At 45.0% G+C, this 24,491-nt stretch overlaps 1 protein-coding gene across 2 annotated transcripts; it reads right to left on the bottom strand.

The window, feature by feature from the left end:
* Positions 1 to 3,048: 3,048 nt before the first annotated feature.
* Positions 3,049 to 24,380, bottom strand: fbln1 (fibulin 1). 2 transcript variants are annotated; one of them, XM_057053117.1, is made up of 17 exons: positions 24,131 to 24,378; positions 20,591 to 20,708; positions 18,928 to 19,057; positions 17,800 to 17,959; positions 17,365 to 17,427; positions 17,172 to 17,258; positions 16,919 to 17,056; positions 16,697 to 16,834; positions 16,311 to 16,454; positions 16,096 to 16,221; positions 15,836 to 15,961; positions 15,621 to 15,740; positions 15,378 to 15,509; positions 15,153 to 15,276; positions 11,309 to 11,454; positions 10,626 to 10,766; positions 3,049 to 3,548 (listed from the first exon to the last, which is right to left on the bottom strand). In XM_057053117.1, the coding sequence occupies exons 1-17, from the start codon at positions 24,183 to 24,185 to the stop codon at positions 3,409 to 3,411; spliced, it is 2,088 nt and encodes a 695-aa protein (XP_056909097.1). In that variant the 5' UTR covers positions 24,186 to 24,378; the 3' UTR covers positions 3,049 to 3,408. The 2 variants fall into 2 exon arrangements, with proteins under 2 accessions (XP_056909097.1, XP_056909098.1); XM_057053118.1 differs by lacking the exons at positions 3,049 to 3,548; positions 10,626 to 10,766; positions 11,309 to 11,454 and adding an exon at positions 13,696 to 14,667 and having other exon boundaries at positions 24,131 to 24,380.
* Positions 24,381 to 24,491: the final 111 nt, after the last annotated feature.

Here is a 24,491-nt window from a genome sequence, read left to right as displayed (position 1 = left end):
TCCAGAAAAAGATGAATTTGCAGTCAAAGGTCACCGACAATTTTAGGTCACCATCCCATTACGGTTATGTGGTTGGATTTATTTCGCTCTTTCTCAATGATACGGGTCCGCGTGAGCACCGTGGACGTCACGGTCTGTTCTGAGCGCCTTGTAACAACACAGAAGCTGCATGTTGAATTTTCATGAGTACAACCCTCGGCCTGTGATTGATCCTCTGTGTACTCTGGCAACACGCTGGGTTCAGCAGTGGTTGTAAATAATTAGGTTGAAAATCTCTAAGTTATGGAGGGACACACTCGTATGTTTTCTGTTTTTCTTGGGGTCAAGGTGGAGCGCTTGCTTGATTGTCATTCAAAACCCCAACACGTTCAGCTGATTGACAAGGATGCAGCCAATAAAGGAGTCACAGTCTTATAAAAATTGTAGGCACACATGAAATACAGCATTGAGGAGTCAATACTGACGATCCTATTTTAGGTTCCAGTACACTTTTCCAGGTAAGATTTTTACGTGATGAATCTTCGTTTCACTTCAGAATGAAAATGATTCATTAAAAATTGCAGAACAATGATGTTTTTTCCCCCAATGCCTGTTCCTCTAATAAAAAGTGGTGACAACATGCTGAGGATGTGGGCCGTAAACCTGAGTACAGTGTTATGTTGTATGTGTCTGCCATCTATTGGACCTCAGCGAAACACCACTCCACAAATTCCCCAAAGTCTGGTTTGTTGTGGGTCCGAGGTCTTTGGGTTTTCTTCGATCCTTAATTCTTTTCCCGATTAGCTTTCTGCTCAGTAATGCAGCAGCTACTCCCACGCAGGAACACTGGGAGTATAAACCCAACTATATTACATGTGTTTACACATGCACGTATATGTGATGAATGTAAAAACAGCGCATGAAAGATGATGATTGGAGAGAATCAATCACAGCTTGTTAAAATGTTTCAAATAACATTAAATAAAAACGAGCCATCCTCTCATTTTTTATCCTGAATCGCAAAGGATGGCAGGGAAGGGGGCCGGATTGATGCAGGAGCACCACCTGTTGGCCTTAATAACAGCGTGGCCGGACTCCACTATTTCCATATCCTGTCCATTCAGAGCCAAACTCCACCACGAGTCCACATTGAGCAGCCTGACAGCCGTTGTGCCACGGCAGGGCGCGGGCAGACAGCAAACACAGTCGGTTTAGTCATACCAAGCAGGGGCCTCCGTACAGGCAGCTCTTTCTTTCTGGGATTTTGATGGAGAGTCTGGCAGAAGATGTTTGCTCATTTGTCCCCACATGGATGTGGTTTGGTAACACTGCTTCTCCAGCTTTGTGTTGTCGAGGCTCGGAGCCAGCCAGACATTTCCTGGGTGTCCTCCCACAGTCCTTTATTGTCGTTGCTGTTAAGTTTCTTACCGTGTGCTTGTGGATTTGAATGTACAGTAGGACAGAAATGTTTCACGCAGTCGCTTGGAGCCAATTCTGTTCTATTGTATTTCTCCGTCCATTCAAACTGACACCATCCCTTATTTCAGTCTCCTGTGAAATGGAGGAGATGATGTTCGTACTACATGGGCTTTATTTTACTCGTGAGAATTGAAATGGCTTGAATTCAGCTAGCGGTGGTGGAAATTGGACATGATGAACACTTTTCTCACCGCTGATTAGCATAGCAGCTGACAGATTTACAGATGTACCAAATGTCACGACAAGGTTCTTTTAATTTCCTGGATAATTTTATATCCTTGCGGACATGAGAGATTTTCAGCCTCTTCCGAACCATCCTTCAAAATACGCCTTTCCCGGTTGAGGTGAATTATTGTATTACAAGTTAGGCTAGTCCGCCTTGGTCATGTGAAGATTAGAAATAGCTTCAGAAGACACAGCCAGAGGAAACCATTGACTAAAAAAATGTGTTTTAAGCATTCACACACAGACTTGTACCTTCTTTTTATGTCACCACCAGGCTGACCTGCTGGCCTCCATTTCCTCTGTAGAGGATATCCCCCTTCAGTAGAGCATTAATATCCATCAAAGCAGAAGACTGGAGACCCTGAAGTGTTTGCCTCCTCCACTAAAGTGTCTTTGAACCCCCCCAGAGGCTCTGGTCCGGCCCGGCCGCAGCGATGATTACAGTCTCCCAGTTAGGCTGCTACTGACGTGCTCAGATCACTCTGCGTCTGATGTTTGATGGAGAGCAAAGTTCTGGTTCACTGATAAGTGTAATTAGGAATGTGGTTGCTGGTACTGATGTTTGTGGTCGCTAAGTGCAGCTGCTACCACCTCCCCATGTGAAGAGAAGCTTACCTTCCCCAGCAGGAGATAAAGGATACAGGAGAGGTGTTTACGGCCATGGAAATGGTGAACTGCTCCTCATGGGCACCCTTACACCACAGAGGGCATTCAGAGGACATGCTCCCAGCCTCCCGTATCATTAGCTGCTGAATCAATACAGCATTCTAAATGTCACCATGGAAACTGAGTTTCCAAAGATTGTCCTGAATAAAAGCACACAAGCTTAGATAGGTTCTATTTGTGCGTCTCTGTTCGTTCGTATTGAGGTTTTGGTATTATCAAGCTCACACGCCTCATCATCATTGAGAAAGTCATCGTCACTGATGACTTCTCTTTCACAATGTTTGCACAGTGACTGGATTACCGCTGTGGGGAAATGTGGTGTTTGCATTTCAGGGTCATTTTTGGGGGGTCTGCGCGTTGGCAGGTCAAATACCAGCACTGCCTTGGTTTTTTTTTTCCCCACTGAGGATATGTTATGTAGCAAATGCAATTCTAGGTTAAAGCTAATGAATAAAGTTAGTTTCGATTGAAGCTCGTCAGCGACACGAGGCGGCTGAATCATGTTGCGCTGATTTTGTTCCCCTTCATCCATTAGATATAAATGTGCTTGAAATTTAACCCTTGTGTGGTGTTCAGGTCTGTGGGACCCGTTTTCACTTTTTATTAAAAGAAAAATGATAAAATTAATTAATTTTATCATCACAGACCCGAACACCACACAAGGGTTAAATGCTTTGGAACACAAAATAAAAACTACCATAACTAAAATAGTGTTTATTTTACAGGGGAGATCAAGGTTAATGTTACAAAACAAAGGTTTATAATGTCATATAAAAAATATTGATAAATCATCGTGTCCATGAATGACCTTTCTACATGCATGCACTTTCAATTCAAATAATATTCTGAAAATCCCATTTCTTCAAGATTACTTTCTCAAATCTTAGCTCCATTTAGCCGGAAGTGTTTAGGTGGAGGTCGAGTGTTTTAAGTTATAAACTGCCTACAGCTATCAGTTACGATATTAAAGTCTGTAACTGATGGTAGCGTTGAGAAAACAGGACCAGCGAGTACAGTGTCAGAAAAAACAAAAAAACACGTGGCGAAATCTGACTCCTTTCAGAACCAAAACTCGGAGACAAAGACGTGAACATTGATGATGTTTTGGCCAGATTCGCCCTGGTGTGAAAGATTGCGCATGGACAGTTTCAGGAGTGTAGACAGTGGACCGATCAGGGGTTTCATCTGGCGTACGACACCTGGAGGAAATAAAAACAGACGAAGATATCAGGAAACTAGCATTGGTTTAACTTCTATGGGTAGGTTACCCAAAAAAGATGAATATGAATATGGTTGAATATGGTTGTTAAATGTCCAAGAATTTCCTTTTTTTTCTCCACTTGTACATCAAAGCGGATTGTTTTGGTGACAAATGGAGTTTTCTGATTTCTAAAGATTCTTCCGACACGCTCATGCGGTCGAAAACAAAAGAATTTAGTTGGCGGTTCCCGGCACCCTGGAAAATAGTGTCATAAATCATATAAACTGTCATTTAACAAGTCTTGTTCCACGACCAAAGTCCTGGTCACAGTCTGTTAAAAGCAGAAGTGTTTCAGATGCATGTTTCAGCTGTCTGTCACACTCGTCTGTCAACTTTGTCTCTTTTTTACGCACAGCAGTTTTCATTCGATACAGCTGTGCAAATATGTTAGCTGCACTTACCGATTCTACGAGGTTCTGTTGTGCAAAGCAGTTCTGCGGTTGACGCGCTGGTAAGATGTTATTGTGCAACTTCGAGGACACGTGGTAATTTCCAATGTTTTTGAGATTCATTTATGTGCGTTAATAAACGCAAACATCAAAGGTCTTGAAGCTAATCTTAACAGCTAACATTGCACCATAGGAGCTTTCAAAGGGGCAAAGCATGGTCATTTCACAAATCCACCCATCACATTATCCCTAACCTTTGGTGTTTGCTGTTCAGATCTATATTTTTTCAACACATAAAGTGTACAGTTGAATTCAACAGCAAGCCGAGTCAAAACTGCCCATCTGAAATAAATACCCCCGCGATTCCCCCCATGGACAGAAGACACTCTGGTAAAAATATATGGGAAAATAAACACACGGCAACAAAGCATTACTGAATTCCTGTGGAATTCATTGGGCCCTCTTTACTAAGTGAACATTTGATTACAGGGGGAGAAAGGCCAGTGTTTATACAGGCTGTCAGCAGGTCTTTTCCCTGCAGAAGACTGGTGACATTTCACTTCATATCTGTTTCAGCAGCCTACAGCAGATGCGTTCAGGCAACGCAAACGCAGCACCGTCCCCCTTAACAACAGTAACCGCCTCACGTTGACCCTTTTGCTGCCCCTAAACCTCATTTCATGGGTTAAATTCAGGTTTGCACGAGCGAACCGCGGATCACATCCCACAGTGGTCAGACTTACGAGGTGCTACTTTGTGGTAATAACGCAATGAAACTTATTTGGAAGTTGCTCACCACAGGACAAATAGTGATCCCGCTATGTGCCATCTGTTGCCTCTTTGGCGACACTGGTGTTTCTCAACAACCAGCCTTTCTCCTTTTCTTCCTCCTGCCTCATTTCTTCCTGAGGGGGCCTGGTGTTTGCAGCACCATCACTGCGACCCGCAAGGCTAAATGAGTCCCATGTGTTTGATGGAGGGCAGCAGCTTTAGTCACGCGATACAGCCATGGAGGCTTTGCTCCAGGAATCCATCTTTTAACTCTGGGAGGGCAAGCAGCAGAGCTTGAACCGTTGTCTCCATCTCTCTGTCACTTTGTTTTGCTCCCTCGTCCATCTCCGGGTGCGAGCTGTAGGCGCACAGCAGATTCCAGCGATAAGCCCTTGAAAAAGTGTGGAATGGGGCCCACTTCTACCAGGGTTGCCACCGTGTTTTGGTGTTTTGGCCCTCTGTTGCATAGTGACAGTGAAAGGAGGGGAGTGGCACCGAGTATCTATTGTTTCCATCGTGTCAGAGCGAAGGGAAAAAGCTAACCTCTGCCGTCGGCCCGACGACAGATGCAGCGTTCAGCGAGTAACTGACATGAAAGGCGAGAAAAAAACAATCACTTTTGAGCTTGAAAATGAGCCGTGAACCAAGTGAGATGGCGCTGCGCTCCGACCTGAGCCACACAGGCCTTCAGGACTTCAGGACTTACCCGCCTTCGTAACTCAAACAAGTTTAAAAGCTCCGGTGCTGGGCTTAACAAGCACACAATGACGATGAAAAAGACATCATGATGAGCACAATCTGGACCACCACAAAGACAGATGGGCTTGAGTCCACATTAAGGCTTCTTTTAAATTGCAACAATTATGGTCTATATCTAACAAGGGGCTAAACATTCTATGATTGAGGCCAACTGAGGATAATTTTCCATCTGAATATCCGAAAAAGTAATTCTGAGAGAATCAAGAAGCACAAAAGCAGAACGACATCACTGCTATGGAGAAAATGTTGTCTGTCTCACAGTTCTGCAAATCTATTGAATGATTACATACTGTTGAATTTAAGCAACTGCTTTTTCAGCTCTTGGAGCATTTTTTCCCCCCCTTAGATATGAACCCGAGGAAAAAACCCTCAGCCTAACCCTACGCTATCCTACCACATAGCCTGTATCTTTACACTGTTTTAAGTCTCAGTAAACTCCTGAAAAAAAATGAAAGAGTCCTCATTGCCGGGAAAACATCAGCTAAGAGCTTCAACATACTCACATGAAACTTAAGGTGAAACCACAATTGCATATTCATCTTTATTCCATCTACACTATAGGGGGAATAGCCAACAGCCACAACAGGTTTGCATTGGCTGCAGCCTCACCTGAGATTAATTTATAAGTAAACATGGGAAGCCTTTCAAAACCAATTGGAACTGAACTAAGTCAAGGACATCTGAGGCCTGAAGTACTTATGCAGGAAGAGAAAGTATTAATATTGGAAAGTCTATGGTGTATTTCCATCTCACTGAGGATATCTACCGCACGGAGCAGAGGTGACTATGCTGCCTAGAACAGGCACCATCAAAGAAGCCATATGATGTATCTGCTCTTTAAACACTACGCCACATCACAGAGTAGCTCCCTCTGCAGAAAATAGCTTAAAATGAAGGAATGCAAATATGCTACTGCTAGCATGCATTTATTTAGCCATTTGTCATCGTCCTTGCCCATGATGGCTACGATATTGAAGGCTTACATGTAAACAGTACAATTTCTGGGTTTTCTGGTTTATACAAGTCAGCTCGGAAGTGTATGACAAAATCCAAAATGAATGGGTTTAACACTAGAAACAAATGAAAAGTATCCATTGGCCTCACCACAGTATAGTATAATGACACACTGGTTATGGTTCTATGTATGTTCACTGCAGTGAAACCATTGGAGAGCCTCCAGGTACTGTACAACGTTCCCATGCACAAAGTCACTACAGGGTGTTCTTTAGCATCATTATGGCTGTACTTGTATTATGGTGTAGAATGGAACACTTTTTAGTGTACACACTGAGTCTGCAAGAATGCTCAAATCTGCCAGAACCTCTTTTTCTGCAATAAGGTCATAAAACTTCTCAAACTTGCCAAAGAAACTGCTAGCTCCCTTGTTTCCCCATTAGCAACACAACCAATTTCAGTTTTAATAATGCAGCGGTACAGCTGCAAAACCCGCCGGCCATAAGAACGATGATGACCAGGCAAGTCAGGCCGTCCAAGCCGAAATCTGACCACTCCAAAGAAGAGAGTGGTCAAATATTTGGAGGGTGATTAACCATAAGACGACGTTACAGATCTCTTAATGGCGCTTTGCGGGGAATCTCTTAATAGTGCCATTTAAAAAGGAGCGATATGGGGCTGGTTGGTTCCCTAATGGACTCACTCTTTTCTGGTAGCTGTGGGTAAATGACACAAGTGCACCAACATCTTAAACCGCTGCTTTTGCACTATATTACAAGTGATTATTCAAAGCCACAGCTCATAAATAAGGAGCATAAAATAAATTCACTATGTACGCGGAGTGGATAGGATGTCAGGAAAAAGATACAAACATAAACAACATTCTCCCTTTCTTAGATTATTGCAAGACAGCCAAAAGGAATGGCAAATATAAAAAACAGCCCAAACCAAGGGAGATAAACGCAACCGATAAATATAAAATGAACCTTTATTGCTCGTGTTATGTAATGTATACATATCAGTGTTTTGACTGGACATGTTTTGGCTATGAAGACATTTATTATTTGCATCTCTCTTCGTCAAGACCACCTGTGGAGAATAGTTTGGGTCTGACTAGGTGTAGGAGACCCTGTTTTGATTAGCTGTAGCTGAGGCAGGCCCAGATTTCTCGTGGGCTTGGCGCACTCTTGTGGGCCTCCTGCATCCACTCAAACTTGAAGAGCGAGTTGTCTGCTTATCTCCACGGCTGTCTTCGGCTCCTCACCAGCGCAGCCGCAAGCCAGAGCCGCAAGTTCCACTGGCTCTGAAGTAGTCGCGTCTCGCACAGTGAGCCTACATTCCACTGGGCACTGCGGACGGCTAGACCAACGACAATCATGACCTGCAGAGAGACCTCTTCCATTCATCTTACTGGCTGCCTCGCTGGCTGCCAGGCCTGTGCCAGCGGTGATGCCAGAGGGTTTTTTTTTTCCTCTACAAAGTATAAAAAACCACAAGGGCATATTTCCACCTGCATTTCAAAAATGAATGGAATTCCTCTTAGGTTTCACTCACATAAGGGTATGATGGCAAAGTAAATTCCATCCGGTAAAAATAACTTAGATGAAGCATGATTATTTGAATGCATTCTGGGTTATTTTGAGGGGTTTCTTTACCCATAGTTTCTACTACTGGGTGCCTCATTTTTCACAGCATACATCAAGAATCTTTCAACAAATTAAAGTAATAATGAAGCTAAAAGAACGTCCTTTCGTCAACTCAGCCACATTATGTGGAAGTGAGAAATTTGCACGCGCTGTCTGTCAAATATTCAGTAGAATGTTTTCTATGTGGGGACTTATTCACCCACCTGCTGAATGTCAAAATAAATCATGCCATTATCAGCCCTGTTCAAGCGATCTAGCCCTCATCGCAAGCGGAGGGCCGCATCGGCATGACTAATGCATTCCTCCACTGTTTGTGTTTCCAAATATATGGATGCGCGATGTGTCAGAGCTGCCATCCTTGGTGTCAGGATAACACAGTATATCACTTTAGTGCACATACCTGCCGGGATCTGTGGCCACGCCAGTCAGAGAGTCGCAAGAATGCGTTTGATGGATTTCGATTATGCTTTCCAACTGTTGAGGGCCTGTTGTATTCGCAGAAAGGCGCTCAGGCTGTCAGGTTCGTCTTCCAGATGTGACAGCGGTAAAGTGGTGAGGGAGCCAGTGACGGATGACCAAAAACCGCCAACAGACTGTCGACATTCACGCGCATGTGTGCGTGCACGTCCGCGAAACCCCGCATGCCTTGCACGCAGCCAGCTTGATTTTAAAATAGCAAGTGAGCAGAACGGAAACGGACGGAAGCCAATCAAACCTTTTAAAAATCCCTTCAAGAGTTTATAAATGGATTCCGATAATTCCTAATTGCCACCGTTGTCCCTTTCAAAAACACATAACGGCGCCAAAAATAATCACCAATGTTAGTTCTAGTTCACGCACTTGTTCAGAAGTGGAGACGCCATGTCTGCAACTCTTCACGTCCCACCAAGCTGGAATACCAATGCTGGAGACACTGGAGATACTGGAAACTAACGCGTTTGAATAGGACACGTCAGCCGGCCTCATTGGAGGGTTACGCAACGGCAGCATCTGTGGGCCAAATCACCAGCAGCACAAGCCGCTAAATAAAAAAACCGCGAGGGCCTTCATGGCTTCGTGGACGCCACACGTCATGGCGAGCGCCCGGTGACCAAGAGGATAAAGCCTCAACTTGAATGTATAATGGACAACCGGTGCTAACATGGAAGAGCTGCGTCCAATAAGCGTCCAACGGGTTTGGGAGAGAAGTGGCTTCGCACAAACAGGCCTTTCATGTGGTTGTCGGCTGAAGTGCTCCAAAGCTCGGCGAGACGCTGAGGCCTAGGACAGGGAAGTGGAACAATACATCCAACCACATGAAGCAGACAGCCCAAGATTACTTCTGCACACATTTTCTTCGTCTTTCCCTTCTTTTCGTACAATCGAACTCTCCCACTTTGTCGTTTGCACTCCCTTCATTCGCTTCCCTCCCTTGTGTGCGCGCATCCATGCGTGCCCCTGTGTAATGAGCAGTACCATAAACAGGGAATTCCTCCTAAATCCTCTCACACAGACGCGGCGAAGATGATATATTACAAAATAAGGCTTATCGCTCATATGGAATTCACCACTGCACATTCCAAAACAATAGCAGTATTGCAAGCCTAGGATATAATTATAGCTGCTTCAGCCATGAGTTGGAGTATCTGATTTCTCTCATGTCCCTGTGTTAATGTTTGCATATTAAAACACACATCTGTTTCTGCAAAAGTTTAGGAGAGAATAATTGCGCCGACGGTCCATCCTGAACCGTGGATGGCCATACATCCTCTCCCGCTCCTCGGTGTCTCTCGGCTTATGGAGACAAATGTGCATATCGGCCAGCCATCCCATCATCCATCAGTGCAAACGGACACGTCCTTCCCACATACCACCCTGCCTGCCTCGCAACACCAAATAAAAACACTAAAACGGTTTCATACTTGGGGCACGGCCTCGACCAACGCCTATGTTGTTATTTACAACTGGAGATGGCTGCTGCTTTCTTTTTTGCATATGCTGGAAGTCACAACGAGCAGGCAGTTTCCACGTCAGCTGCAATCATTCATGCGTACATGCGTCTGCATTCACACGCGCGGATTCGAGCGCAGACCTCATAAGTTATTGTAGAAAATAACGATCTGCTTTGAATAAACCTACCCATAGAAAAGGGGAATTAAACGCTGCTTTGCTTAACCGCGAGACCATGAAAACCGATGCCAAATATTTAGCGAGGCCGAGAAACAAAAAAAAAGTTTTGTCTCAGAGCCACTGGAGACACAGACACCAAGAGCCACAGTACAGACGATGACAACTGCATGAAGCCACCATACTGCAAAGACCATAGCGGGACCTATCATATGCATTGATGTCAGCACCTCACCATTATCCGTGTGGGATCTTGCTTTTATCAAAAGCAAAACAAAAACCTGCACGTGACAGTCACTGAGGCTGTAAATGCCAACTACTGTATGTGCAAGAGGGTCGGTTTAAATGGACTTGACAATACACAAAGCAGAGTAAAATTCCAGTACTCACCCACATACACTCCGTTCTCTACCCGCTTCATGATGTCAAAGGCATTGTCCACGTTACCTTCCAGGATGTCAAACTTGACATCATAACTGCCCGAGTGATAGGAGCCATAAGCCGGCACGGTGGTTCTCAGGAAAACAATCTCTGTTGGAAGATCACAGTTAGATAGGGAGGGGGAAAAAAGCTTTTAAAGAATAATAATTGCTCAGGGATTAAGCTCCCGATCCTCAACTAACTAATGCTTTCTTTCCAAGAAAAAGTCAATAAAAAAGGAAGTAGAACCATCTTTATTGCAGATCAAGAGGTCACAGTGGGGTTGATGCTTTTCCGTTGTTGCTGCTCAAGTTTAGGGTCTTTACACCCCATATCAGAGCTTATGAGACATGACAAGAGCTTAACTTCCCCTGAGCGTGAGCGCGTTAAATTCCGGCCAGTGTCTGCATGTGATTATTAAAGCAACTCAGGACCCTATAGGATGGGTGGGCCACCCGTGCGCATCATGGAAGAGATCATGGGGGGGCTGGGGGTTGTCAAAGGCAGTCACATAGATTCTGACAGCTGCGGGAAAATGTATGTGGTGGCCACTCAAAAAATTAAGAGTCATCTTTCTGTGGGTTGCTTCCAATGTTGAGCTCCAACGGACAGATTTTACAGATTATATGGCTGTAAGACGGACCGGTACCTACCCTCCGGCTTCAGAAACTCTCTGAATGTAGGCAGGGAGATGACCGTGTGGGACAGCGAGTGGATAGGGTCCAGCACGCAGGCCATATCGTTGGGCTGGCAGGACTTTACACAGCGGATGGTGTCAGAGAGCTGAATCCTCTGGAGTCTAAAGATGGGAATAATCAGACACATGGCTAACATGACCTCTGACCTTTAGGTGATGTGTATTTAAAACAATGATAGCAAAACACCTTCAGTTTTTAAAGAAGATTCTAGCTAGGCACCACTGGAAGACGCTAACTGCCTCATCAAGACGCGTGTTGGGGGACTCCGATGGCTACTAAAGCAGCCAAAATCCAGGCTGTGTGATTTGAAAGAATAATAAACCAATGTTCGAAGCGCGTGCTGAAGTCAATCTTCACACTAGAGATGCCACTGATGCGTTTCTGATGCAATATTTCAGACCCTGTGGGAAATGAATTACTACGCTTGGGAAGAATAATCCACAACCTGCTCAGGAAAATATTTGGATTTGCTGAGCATCCCCAGCCTCATATCAGATAATCTCTCGAGGGGGATTTATGGGACAAGGGAGTGTTCTAAAAGACTCGTAAATTGTGAGCAACATGACTCGACAACTCCCCAGCCTCTCCTCAGGGCAGCTCTCATCCTATTATTTAGGGCTTTGTTTATTCCACAGACTAATCAGTGACAGGTTGGAGGGAATGGAGGGCCTCCACTGGCTCAAGCTAACGCCACCTGAAGTATCACGTTACACTTCCTGTCAACATCCTGACAGGGGTTTCAGAGTTTTTTTGTCTTGTCTTTGACATGCTGGACTTTAAATTCAAAGTTGGACTGAAAAAGTCGGCGTGGCTATATTGGGTTATCGACTTAATGTGCGCAGCGGCTATATGCTACATTGTGAGTCATGATCCGTGGATCTCTGGCACGCCTCACGGGACCCACTGGCTGCAGCTAAAAAGAGCAGGCGCTTCTTGGGTTGCTGGGCTCCTTCCATTGAGAGTGAGAGGAGAAGCCCCTGACAAAAAGTCAAGCCACCACTGGGTAGGGGCTTGTAATTAGCAATTAGCGGGTGGGTCCAAGTTTTGCTTTGGTGCGGGCCAAACCCACAAAATGTTCTCCGAGTTTATAATACCATGGCCAGAGCTGCAGAGAGACCCACACTGGGCCCTGGAGGATAAGGTGAAAGTTCTGTTGCAAAAGTGAGTACATTTAAAGGAATATAAACCGGGTCCGGGTTTGCTTTTCAAGCAGGGGCAGGTGGCAAAGTTTGTCTAATTACAACACATTACGGGTTCATTTGCATGTCCATTTACACCAGATAAACACGTACTCATGCATTTTACATGTGCAGACAAGCATGCATTGGTGTGTGAACATCTGTGTTTGTGCATGCACAATTGTCTTCCTGATCTTCCCCGATACCTCACGTGGCCCAGCCCACCAGAAAAACCCCAATACTTTCAGACCAGAAAGAAAAACAGACTTTTTGGATGAAAGTTCTCTGGTCAGCGTAGGCCCTTTTATTCTCTCTCTCTCTTTTTTGTAATTATTATTTATAGTCGGCATGTTGATAACGCCCCAACACAAACACTGCAGGGCATCATTCATTCTGCATGTGGTGATGTTGCTGGACCACAAATTGTTCAGACCACCGGCCAGAGCCCAGAGCCCCATAACTCAATGTCATACGGGAGGAAAAAACCCTCCACACACCACTGTATTCTTATTTTAAGGATCTCCCCATCGGGGACCAAGTGCATCCTTACTAGTCTGACAGCTTCGGACAGGAGGAACCTCGGACATCTGAATTTACAGTTATTATAAGCCACAGCCCTCAGGCTACGGCCTCATAGCATGTCAAACTATTTATATTTTCTCTTGCTGCACATTTCCTTCTGCTGTGCCACTGCAACGCATTGCATGTCTCTTAGTCAGCCTTCGTTCAGATCATTTGGGTTTTATACCCGCAGTTTTCAGTGGAAATCTGTGTGTTTTACATTAAGCCCCCCGGATGAATGATTATACACAGATCGATGCATTCATGCAGCAAAGTAAAAGCATTAGGGTGAGTTATTGCTCAAATTCACAGATTTTCAGTTCTTGTAATGTGCTTAGGCTTTTTTTAGATTCAAAACATTTTTCATTGGAAGAACCATTTAAATCAATCACATCTCGACGGGTAACGCCAAAAAACGAATTGCGAATTGTTTGATTTTGTCATTGGTTATCCTTGTCACCGAAGCTGTCAGAATTTTTAACAGTTTTAGGATGTCTTTATGCTTTTATGTGTGATTCGGCCTGGCCTTCCAGCTGCTCCCTGTGCTGCCTTTGATTATATTCCACAATTCACCATTAAAAAGAAGTGGCTTTGACTTGAACATGTGTTATTTCTATTTCGATTTTAATAGAAAACTGTTCATCCAACACATAAACCATAAAATGCTGCAAACGTCAGACTTTATCATGCAACCATCATCAAATTACACTCAACTGTAGGCACTTGGTCGTGACCCTCTTGTGACATATGCTGATCTAGTGCGCCACCTAGGGGTGACTCATGGCGCATTACTTCCAAAAACTACCTTCTAACGTTAAAAAGTTGAAAGAAATGAGTAAAAAATATGAAAGTACATGTCCTGTTTCTTTAGTTTATGCTTTAAAAACGTTGCCCTCTTCCCACTGCTACAGGCTCTGCGACCATCCTATAACCCCCAAAAAACAAACTACTGTTTCAAGAAATTTGACATCAACCAAATTATTTTACAGTCTCTTTTTCCTCTTGTCTCCATGATACTTTGAACTACATCGTGTATAAAGCGAGTTAAGAAATGAAACTAACCATCTTAGTTAATAAAGATGGTTGGTGGACTCATAACATCACTAACTGGTAATAATAGGTGATACAATCAATTTTCTACGATGTTAAAAATGACAGAACAAAAACTCTGTTCCTCTAAGTCATAGCCGAGTCTATTCTGAATGGGGTTCATAAGCTAGTTTGGGCTCCGTTGGAGTAACAAACACCAGCACTTTAGCCAGATACGTGCTGAGGGTGCCGTAGCGATGCAATCTAAGCTCCAAAGACAGGTCAAAGTCCTGCGGCTTGTCGATGACCTTCGCCACTGACATCACGCCGCCGGTGAGCACTCGCGCCGTCTTGAAGAAACCGCCTTCATTGCCAGCAGTGATAGCGACCTGGATGTCGTCGCCGGCCACATTGTGGGAGGGGCCCATGCGGAAGATGTTGGTGGAGACGGGGATGTTGGTTGGGAAGGTGAGGTAGTAGTAGGTTATTCTCAGTGGCATGGCCAGGCACTCTTCAGACTCATTGCAAAGCAAGCGTTCGCATCGACTGCAATGACAGGAAGATGTGGGGGGGAGGGGGGCAAGGCAGGATAAAACAAAACAGGCAGAGGGAGAAAGAAAAAAGATGTGACTTGTATTGCCGTGCGTGGCATGCAGTGGAAGGAACATGAGTCTGCAGCATTTACACACGTCGGGTCAGTACTGATGGATCTGTGGCTCATGCAAGACTGGCGCCACCATTAAAGAGTGATCTTCCATACAACTGTGGTGTGCATTTCTTTTGTTTTACAAAAACAGAACATGCTCCAGCTTCCTTGAAGTTATTCCAGCATGGAACATACTGGACATGCAAAGCCTCGATCCACACGTATGACTCACGACGACCATATTTAAAAGTCACGGGACTGGTCGCTGTCCGGTTGGGAGAAACTGCAACTTTGTTCTGAGAGTATTTGGTGTGTACAGCTCGTATCTGGTCTTCCTAATTTCCCTGGAACACGTGTGCAAAAGAGGGGCAATCAAGGCACTCACGTCTCTCCGACGCGGCGGTAGTTGTTTGGGCATTCCAAGGACAGGCATCTGAATCCCCCCTGTATGTTAAAGCAGCTTTGATTCTCTGTGCACGTGTGTGTTCCTGTCAGGCATTCATCCACATCTGCGAAGGAAAAAAAAGAAATTCAAATCATTAAAATGCAGCTGCGTTCACCAAAATAAGTCAACGTGCTGGAGTGTGATGTTCCCGCGAGATCCCCGTACCCTGACAGCTGCGACCATTTGAGGTCAAGGTGTAGCCGCTGACGGGACAGGAACAGTGGAAGCTGCCCGGCGTGTTGTGACAGCGATAGGAACAAATATGGCCTCCGGTGGGAAGGGCGCACTCATCTATGTCTGAGACATGAGTGGCAACATGAGATTAAAAGCAGAAAAGTACAGTAAATATGGCCTGCTGCTAAAATAGAGCTCTGAGCATTCTTTATTAGCGCAGGAACACAACTTTACCTTCACAAGTCAGGCCATCGATGTCACTTAGCTGATAGCCGCGGCGGCAGTAGCACTGATAGGAGCCGAACACGTTGGCGCACTCTTGACTGCATGGGTTGCTCTCGCACTCGTTCAAATCTGCACGGAAAGGATCCGGTCTGACAAGTGCTAAACCGTGTGTGTCGCTAACTTGGATAAATAGAAACCTGAAGGAATATTAAGCATTACATTACCATCACAGTTTCTCCCATCGCTTGCTAGCTTGAAGCCAGTGGTGCAGCTACATTTGTAGGAGCCCAGAGTGTTTTCACACTTGTGGGCACAAAGACGACCAGGATAGTGCCTGCATTCGTTTATATCTAAAACACCAAGTGACCAGGGTTTAGAACAAAGTTCCATTCACTTGCATAGACAGGGTACGACCCTGACTTTGGGACATGCAAAGGGATCCAATGGGGTTTATTTCTGTGTGGCGAAGGAAAACTTTGCTTACCCTCACATAACCGACTGATGCTGTTAAAGATGTAGCCAGCCTGACACTCACAGCGATAAGAGCCCACCATGTTGATGCAGCCGTGACCGAGACAAACATTCCCGGGGTTTTTACATTCGTCAATATCTGCACAGACGGACGGCATTTTAACAAAGACACGCACCTCCGCTGCATTGGAAAGGCCTTTCTGCAGCTTTTTTCTATTGTAGCCATACCAGTGCATCGTTTGCCATCTTCGCTGAGGTGATATCCTCGGCCACAGGTAACAGAGTTCCTCTGGCAGTTGTAGGAGCCGACGGTGTTGATACACATATGCCCTCTGTGGCATGGGCTCGTCTGACTGACACATTCATTGATGTCTTAAAACAGAAATAAAACCATCTTAAATTGATACAAACAACAGTGTATAATTTGAGTCTCTTCCAGCTTTGAGTTTGACTTTTTTTTTTAAAGGCACCAGACACCAGATGGCAGCACTTGTATTCAAACGTTTAAGCTTTGACCAAAGAATAGAAGGAACTCAACACCTGCATCACTGCTAAAGATGAAAATTGTGCGAATCCCTCCTGATGTTTTCTCTATCTCCCCAATATCTGCTCACCGATGCATTGGCCAAGGGCATCCTGGATGAACCCTGCGCCACACCTGACCTTCGGGAGACAGCGGAATGATCCCTGCGTGTTCTGGCACGCAAAATCCTGGCCGCAGTTATGGATTCCAGTCTCACACTCGTCAATATCTTAGTGAAGAAGTCACCGATTTATTGCAATAACACTTATTACAACAAATTTCAGACATGCAGCCGTCCAGGAGTCCCACTCACCTTTGCAGTTGTTATTATCAGTGAGTTCGTAGCCAGTCCCACAGCTAACCTCTCTCTGGCAACGGAAGGAGCCCTCTGTGTTGATGCACCGCTCTCCTCCACGACAGTTGCTGGCACCCAGCAAACACTCATTGATGTCTAAGAGGGTTCGAATGCAGAACCTCTGTGATTGTGAACTTTTAAGGCCTCTCTCTCTCTCTCTCTCTCTCGCTCTCTGCTCTTGCAAACAACTCAGCGTTCAGAGGAGACATACCTTCACAGGTCTTTTTGTCCGGTTGAAGTTTGTAGCCGTCGAAACAGCCGCACGTGTCGTTGCCCACGCAGCGCTGTGCGCACACCCCTGGAGAAAAAATTTAAAAAAACAGCCAAAGAATTCCTGCTGGGTGATCATTGTTTTCTCTAGATTAAATCACTGAGTGTGTGTTTACTGGCTTGTTACACTATACCTTTGCACTCATCAGTCAGAACTGAGTTATCTCCATTTTTATCTGTATCATCCTGGGCTGGCACTGCCAGGGAGAAATACGAGCATGTGTTAAATACATCATGTTAACATTTTATATTTCTTTGAAAAACAAGCATATATCATTGGCAGTCCTTGTGTTTATATTATTTTTAATTTGTCTGGTTTTATGTGAAACAAAACATGTCTCATTTTTTCCCTTTTTGGCACTTGCTTTTTGAACGTAACAGCATTATGATATTTGTCCACCAGAGGGCGTTCCACAACAAAACCAGGGTTATAAATTGATCATTACTGTTCCTTTTTTTCCCTAAAGAAATATTTACATAAACCGATACAACCAATAAATGCATTGTCGTTCACTGCAGAGGATTTTTAAAGTGGTTTTTCATCTGTTATGCTTTGTGTTTCTACCCACATTTAGTTTGCAGTGTCGGTGTGGTCTGGTTGAGCTGGACTTCGGCTGCACAGCAATCCCGGGACACCTGGCCACACCGGTGCCCAACAGACAGGTTGTGGTCGCACGGTAGACTCTGTTCATGAGCCACCTTCCCCAGAAGACAACAGTCGCAGCACATCTACAATAGCAGAACAAATGGATGAGACAGAAACTAAAAAACAAGTAAGCGACGGTCGCCAGATATTTTGAGGTGTTAAGACACCTCAGTTATTTTCCAATCAACATTTAGAATAACATCAAGAAACCCCTCGGATAGGAAAAATAATCCTTAAATATCACACAGTGGTGAGGTGACAGCAGCACCTCTACCCATCAATCATTGTGACAGGTTTTAATGTCAGACGTCAATGTGGGAGAAAATGTTACAGAGCATGAAGGATGGGTGTGTTTGTGTTAAACCGAGCAAAATGAGAGCATGAGAGATTAAACTCATCGTGCTCAGTTTTCCAGCACCTCTATAATATGGCTGGCTGTATTGTTAAATATGAACGCTGATAGACGTGTGTTAATTCTAATGACTACAAAATTACAGATTACGAGAAACTCCGACGCAGAGTTCATTAGCTCCAGTTGACTCCAATAAACTCAGCATGTCCTTGAAACATGAGCCACATCCGAAAACTTTCATTCAAATGAATTAAAATTGATGTTGCATAAAGAGTGAAAATTACCACATTTAACTGTATGAGACGATCTAGCCTCGCAAGACAATGATAAAAGTTTACATTCAGCCACATTCTTTGTGTGATATGAAGGGAAAATAAAGTCGGGGTTTTGCTGAAAGACAATAAAACCGTTTGAGAGGTTCTTGGATTATGGATGCAGTGGAATTTTAGAGTCAGAAGTGAAATTATAATATCTGACAGTAACAGTGTCCAGGCCTCCCTGGAGTGACATGCTTCATCCTGCACACACACACACACAGACACACGCTCACACAGAGGCCTCATCAATCATTTGCCTCCATACTGGCAGCATACAGGGTGATGTAATGTAGAATGATATATTAGAGGGACATATTTGATTCAGGTTGTGTGTAATTTCCGTCCATCTTTTTTTTTGCTTGTTATTTTCACACTGACCCACCTTTGTAGTCTTGGTCTCGCAGGTGTTGCCGAATAAGGAATCGCAGGATCCTTGGTTTTTGGCCATGTTGATGCCAGTGGTGCACATGTTATCCTCCAGCACTGCTAGACAGCAGTGCTCCTGCACCGCCCTGTCAGCGAGAGGAGGGGGGACAGGTACATTAACTCCCCGTTCTTATCAATAGTCTCCCTGCTGCCTCAAAGTGAAGCCCATTAAAATCAGCCTGGGGCGAGCCCGATGGGGATCAGGCTAAAAATGCCTGAGTGGATTGTGTGTGTGTGGGTGTGTGTGTGTACGGGTGTGTGTCTGGATTTAGTTGAGGCTGTGGAAATGTGTTGTGTTTTACAGCAGTAATGTCATTTCATTTAAAATATTCTTCAAGGCTGGACGCCACGAGCACTAAGGTCAGGTTGGATGGATGGATGGATGGATGGATGGATGGATGGATGGATGGATGGATGGATGGATGGATGGATGGATGGATGGATGGATGGATGGATGGATGGATAGATGGATGGATGGATGGATGGATGGCTGGCTGGCTGGCTGGATGGATGGATGGATGGATGGATGGATGGATGGATGGATGGATGGATGGATGGATGGATGGATGGATGGATGGAAGCCCCTCCCTTTATTAATGCACAGTGCCTGTTTGGGATTAATTACATCACTAGAGCCGAATGGCTGTTGTTTTCCTTGGAAATTAGCACAGACATGCTGATGTGGTCTCCAGCACGTTCTTCCATGATGTAATGGAGCACAAATCCCAGAATCTCTGCTGCTTATAATGTCTGTCGGCGTGCAAACACAAGCTCATCCCCTCGTGCGTGAGCGTCATTATCAAAACACCATTAATGTCCTCATCACAAAGAAATGCCCTTGTGTTGTCTCGGGTGAGAGTCGGCGGCTCCCTCTCTGTCTGCTCTCAATCTCTGCCAAAGTGTTACTTTACGGGACCGTCAGCCACCCCCCTGTTCCCCCCATTTCCAAAAACTCCTCGCAAACTCTTACCAGAAATCTCTTTCCACATAAACCAATGAAGACGTCAAAATCGAGGCACACCTCTGCTGCAGGACCTTTTAAGGGCACGTTTGCTCCCTTGTTTTTTCTCTGTTCTCTTTTTCCCTCATCTTTTCTTCTTTTCCTCGTAGTGTAATTGTTCAGATTTCCTGTTATTCTCTCTCGCTCCATCGTCCTTCTACGTTTCACCTCGGAGGTATTTCCTGGATTTCTTAACAGTCTCTCTCCTGATCTCCCCCCCCCACCGCCCTTTTTGACCCTAATTCCCCCGCACGCCCCTGCCCTTCTCCTCTATCCCTCCTTACACTGTAATTTAGCCACTTAGGGTGGCTGTGATTATGTTTGCTGTCAGGGTGCACAGCAGCAGCAGACCTTCCAGGCTGTGTGGACCCATGGAAGCACTCCTAGAGTTACCAGCCAAGCTGTTATTATGCCACCATGGTTGGTGTTTCCTGCTCACATCTGAAGTGAATATTGTGCCTGGCGATTTCAAGGAGTGGGGTAAAGTCCTCTCTCGTGTGGGACCTGCAGACGTTTCACCCATCCCTCGCTCTTCTGTGTCCAGCGAGTCATAACTCAGAAGATCAGACGTCGAAGATCCAGGGGGGAGAGAAAAGTTTGCCAGATGATGTTTGCTTACATGCACGTGCTGGACTCAAAGATGAGCGGGATGGACGAGCAGTCCTCGTTGTTTTTGGCCCGTTTCTGGCCATCCCTGCAGCAGTCCTCTATGGAGATCTGCTCTCCTCCTGTGGACACTAAAAAAAAAAGACAGCACAAAGTGTGTTTTTGCAAATCGCTCAGCTTCAGCTTTCATTAAGAGGATGCACGCGTCCCTAAGGATTCTGAGCAACGTGCTGTTTATTTGCAGTGCAAGTGGAGCACGACGACTGGTCAGTTTGATATCTAAACACAGAAAAATGGGATATTTTCATTATCCACTGACTTTGGTTTCAAGTGCTCACAAAAAAGAAGGACAAACAGAGCTGTAAACAGTCTGGTAAATTAAACCACTTGTAGCGAATGTTTTTGCCAGAGATAAAGATTTGTTTTTGCAGATACAAGGGCGTTTTGTTTTTTTTCCCTCTTTTGACTGGAAGCTAACCAGCCACGCAACGATCTGGCAATTTATTCACGTGAACTGGAGAGCGTGCAACTCTCTAAAGCAGGGGAGATGGAGAAAACTGTCTCACACAGAGACAGATGGGGGGGGGGGGGGGGGTAACCTGCTGTACAAGTTGGTCGTTTAACAGTTTAATTAAATCTAAACTATAACCAAGTTCATCTGTTGGCAATAGATGCTCTGATTCAGGAGACTTGGGGTTATTTGTGGAGTTTCAAAACCATGTATTAGAAATCTGTGATCCAGTGTTGAAGGCCAGCATGGACACTTTCTACCAGTGACCACAAGAAAGCCGCAATATTTTTAACGTCTTGGATCATACTACATGAAGGATGAGTACGTTTGCAGAAAGGAGTAAATCTCAGAAGGGGATTTATTACAGGAGAGCCACATTAGCTGACTCACTACTGACTTCTGGAAGTCTGGCACACCCCGCAGTCCCCCGGCCAATAAACACTGTAGCAGCTGGATGAAATGGGATGGCATTTTAAAAGCCTTTCACGTGGGCCCAGCCTAAGCCCTCCAGATCTCAGAGTCTCAGTGTTTAAGACCGGTCTGCAAAGTAACACAAGGGTGCTTTAGCGAGTTTTAAAAGATATTTTGTTCGCAATAGATAACAACAGGCTCATAAAAGAGCTGGGAGAGTAATTTAAGCCTTATATAACTTTGCTAATGGACCAAAGAGCAGTTCTCACAATGCTGTTAATCTTGTCTGTGTGGTTTCTTTAAGATTTTGACAGATTCTTGCAAATTGCCCAATTTGCGTTGAAGATTTAAAACCCAAAGTAGCATCTCTCCAGCTTCGACATTAAAAAAGATATTGCATCCTCTCTGGGCGTGGGCATCGGGTATGTTTTAAATGACGAGAATAGACACTCTACTCTGCAAATGACTTCCCGGAGAGCCGTTCATCCCCTGCAGATACATTCAGAACAAGGAGAATCTCTGTCATTCCAGCGGCACCACCGTCGGCTGCTCTGCAAGCCCAGATTGAAAAAGCAGAAGGGCCCTAAATTAAATGTGTGGTGCCGTTTCATTAGCAGAGCTAGTAGCAGCAGACGCAGTCACTGCTCTCTGCGATGCATTGTCTTTCTTTCTGGACCGTGCCGACTCCAGTCTTGGACAGCAGTGCTGGTGGTGAGAGCTATTGTGTCTTGGCAGAGCAGCACATGGCTTGCGTGTGTCTAGACACCTCATATAAACAAGGCCTAATGAGCCTGCTGGTGCAGCGCCACTCAGGCCACAGCCAAACGTCACAACAGCAGTGTGCTCCTCAGCACGCTCCAGGCCTATTTAGAGGTTTCTCCAGACTTAATGACAGAAAAACACCGTTTCCTCCATTCTTGTCAGCTATTGTCTGGCACACGTGGTTTTTTTGACACGCTTAACTGTTATGTCTGTGTTTGACTCATGACTGCTCCTTAAGAAGATGAAACATTAGAGTAAGTGACCCTGCTGTGAGAATCGCCCCCTGTGTGACCAGGGTTACTGGGAACACTTGGATATGCCTCATCCCATCCATGTGTGACCCTGCGGCAGGCATGTGTGCATAAATCACACTCTTGTCTAGATAAGACTGGCCAGACACCAGTTAGCATCACAGCATACCAAGATACTTGGCCTTTGACTCAGAGGGTAAGACACCACTTAAATGAAAGCTTTCTTGAAATTGTCCTAGGAATCCATTGATGATTGACTCTGTAGTGCAGGGGTGGCCAACCAGTCAGAGCCTAAGAGCCACATTTTTTACTGTGTTACCGCAAAGAGCCACATCATACACGTGGGCACACATAAACATCACCTCATCCCTTCCTCACACACACAGACCTCTGCTTAGCCAGATTTATTGTAAATGTCACACACCAACATGATAATGACAGAATTTGACTTCTACAGACCACGGGCCAGTCATTTTCAACAATGAACATTGTGTGCACTGTCTCACACACACAAACTCCCAATTCAAACTAAGTCCACAAACAAAAATATCTCTTTTTTCTCTTACTATGTATGTTGCTTAGTGGGACTTCTGGCATTCCTTGCTTAGAACAATCCTCTTCAAATCTGGCTTGTATTCAGTTGTTGCCAGGCAGTCGGAACAGATCGATGCTTTGGTTTCACGTGTTTCAGGGTAGAAAACACAGACTCGCAGACGTATGTTGACCCAAATATTGACAGGATCTTAAGCGCAGCCCGTTTGACATTGGGCTATTTTTCCATTGCCACACTTTTCCAGAACCCAATGGCCCGTTCCCTTAAAGCAGGTTTCAGTTGGTCCTCACAAAGATCGATCATCTCCAACTCAGCTGCAGCCTCATCTGTGACTGGCGGGGCTTTAAAACAGTGCGTCTCCACATTAAATGGGGCAACGAGGAATACGATCTGTGGCCTTTTCAGTTGTAGATCACGGAACCGGGTCACGAAGCTTTCGTGCATTTTTTCCTGCCATTTTGAAGGCGAACTTGACACTAATTGTTTACTCAAAAGATCATGTCCCTACTGAGAAACTTTGCGGTATTTTCATCTAAGGCGCTTGCGCTTTTGGCGAAGGTACCGTATTGAACTCAAGCGAAGTGAACACGCACATTAAAAAAACACAAACCCAAACTTCGATATGAACGTTAGAGCTGCATGAAACCAGGCAAAGAGGAGCCGCGGGTTGGCCAGGCCTGCTGTAGTGTAATGACAGTGCAATTTTAATTTGATGGGACACTTTCTAGTATGGTCTTATTCTATATAAACATGCACAAAAAACTAAAGAGAATTGCCACAATTTTGAAGCATTACTCTACATTTTTATTTATACATTGATATTTTCAACCCAGCCGTTTAAATGAAAGGCAGACTGAGCGTCTGCAGACTGTCGTGACATGCCCCACAGTTCTGTGACAAATTCATCACCTCTGGTCTGGCACCGGAACTTTAAATATCCCGGCAATTGGGTGCGCAGAAAATCGGACCCATTTTCCTTTTTCTTGTGCAGTTTTACATGATACTGTCCAGCCTCGCAAAACAGATGTTTGCAACTTTTTAACTAAAAGATTAAAGTTAACTTACCTTGGGCAAGCAGCGTTTCGAACAGAGCGCACAGCAGCACTACGCGCAGATCCATTGAATGACCGATGAGGAGAGAAAAAAGTGAACAAAGAAAGGTGTCCGAGTATTTCAAGCTTTTGATATTCTGCGGAATGCGTTTGAACCTCCGTGTTCCTGTAATCAACGCAGACGGAGTCCGATGATGTGATGGAGTTGAGCAAGTCGCGGTTGCTGCGTGACTGGAGGAATGAGCGTCTAATTATGGCACAGTGAGGGGCGGGCTGGGGGTCACACACACCGACTCACTCATGCTCATCAAATCCAACCCTTTGCTGTCCACGATCAACTCGTGCGTATGCGAAAACAATTATAATCTGGCTGT

The sequence above is a fragment of the Takifugu flavidus genome, chromosome 13, assembly GCF_003711565.1.
Source record: "Takifugu flavidus isolate HTHZ2018 chromosome 13, ASM371156v2, whole genome shotgun sequence".
NCBI lineage: Eukaryota > Metazoa > Chordata > Actinopteri > Tetraodontiformes > Tetraodontidae > Takifugu > Takifugu flavidus.
The sequence above is the reverse complement of the archived record's forward strand: the minus strand, read 5'-3'. Positions and strand labels throughout refer to the sequence as shown.

What these genes read in the sequence shown, in the direction of transcription:
- fbln1 (XM_057053117.1), bottom strand. Translation starts at nt 24,185, where the DNA reads ATGGATCTGCGCGTAGTGCTGCTGTGCGCTCTGTTCGAAACGCTGCTT. An exon ending in TTTGAGTCCAGCACGTGCAT is followed by an intron (nt 19,058 to 20,590) that starts GTAAGCAAACAT and finishes TCTCGCTGACAG; the next exon opens with GGCGGTGCAGGAGCACTGCT. An exon ending in CGATGGGAGAAACTGTGATG is followed by an intron (nt 15,741 to 15,835) that starts GTAATGTAATGC and finishes CTTTCCGTGCAG; the next exon opens with ATTTGAACGAGTGCGAGAGC.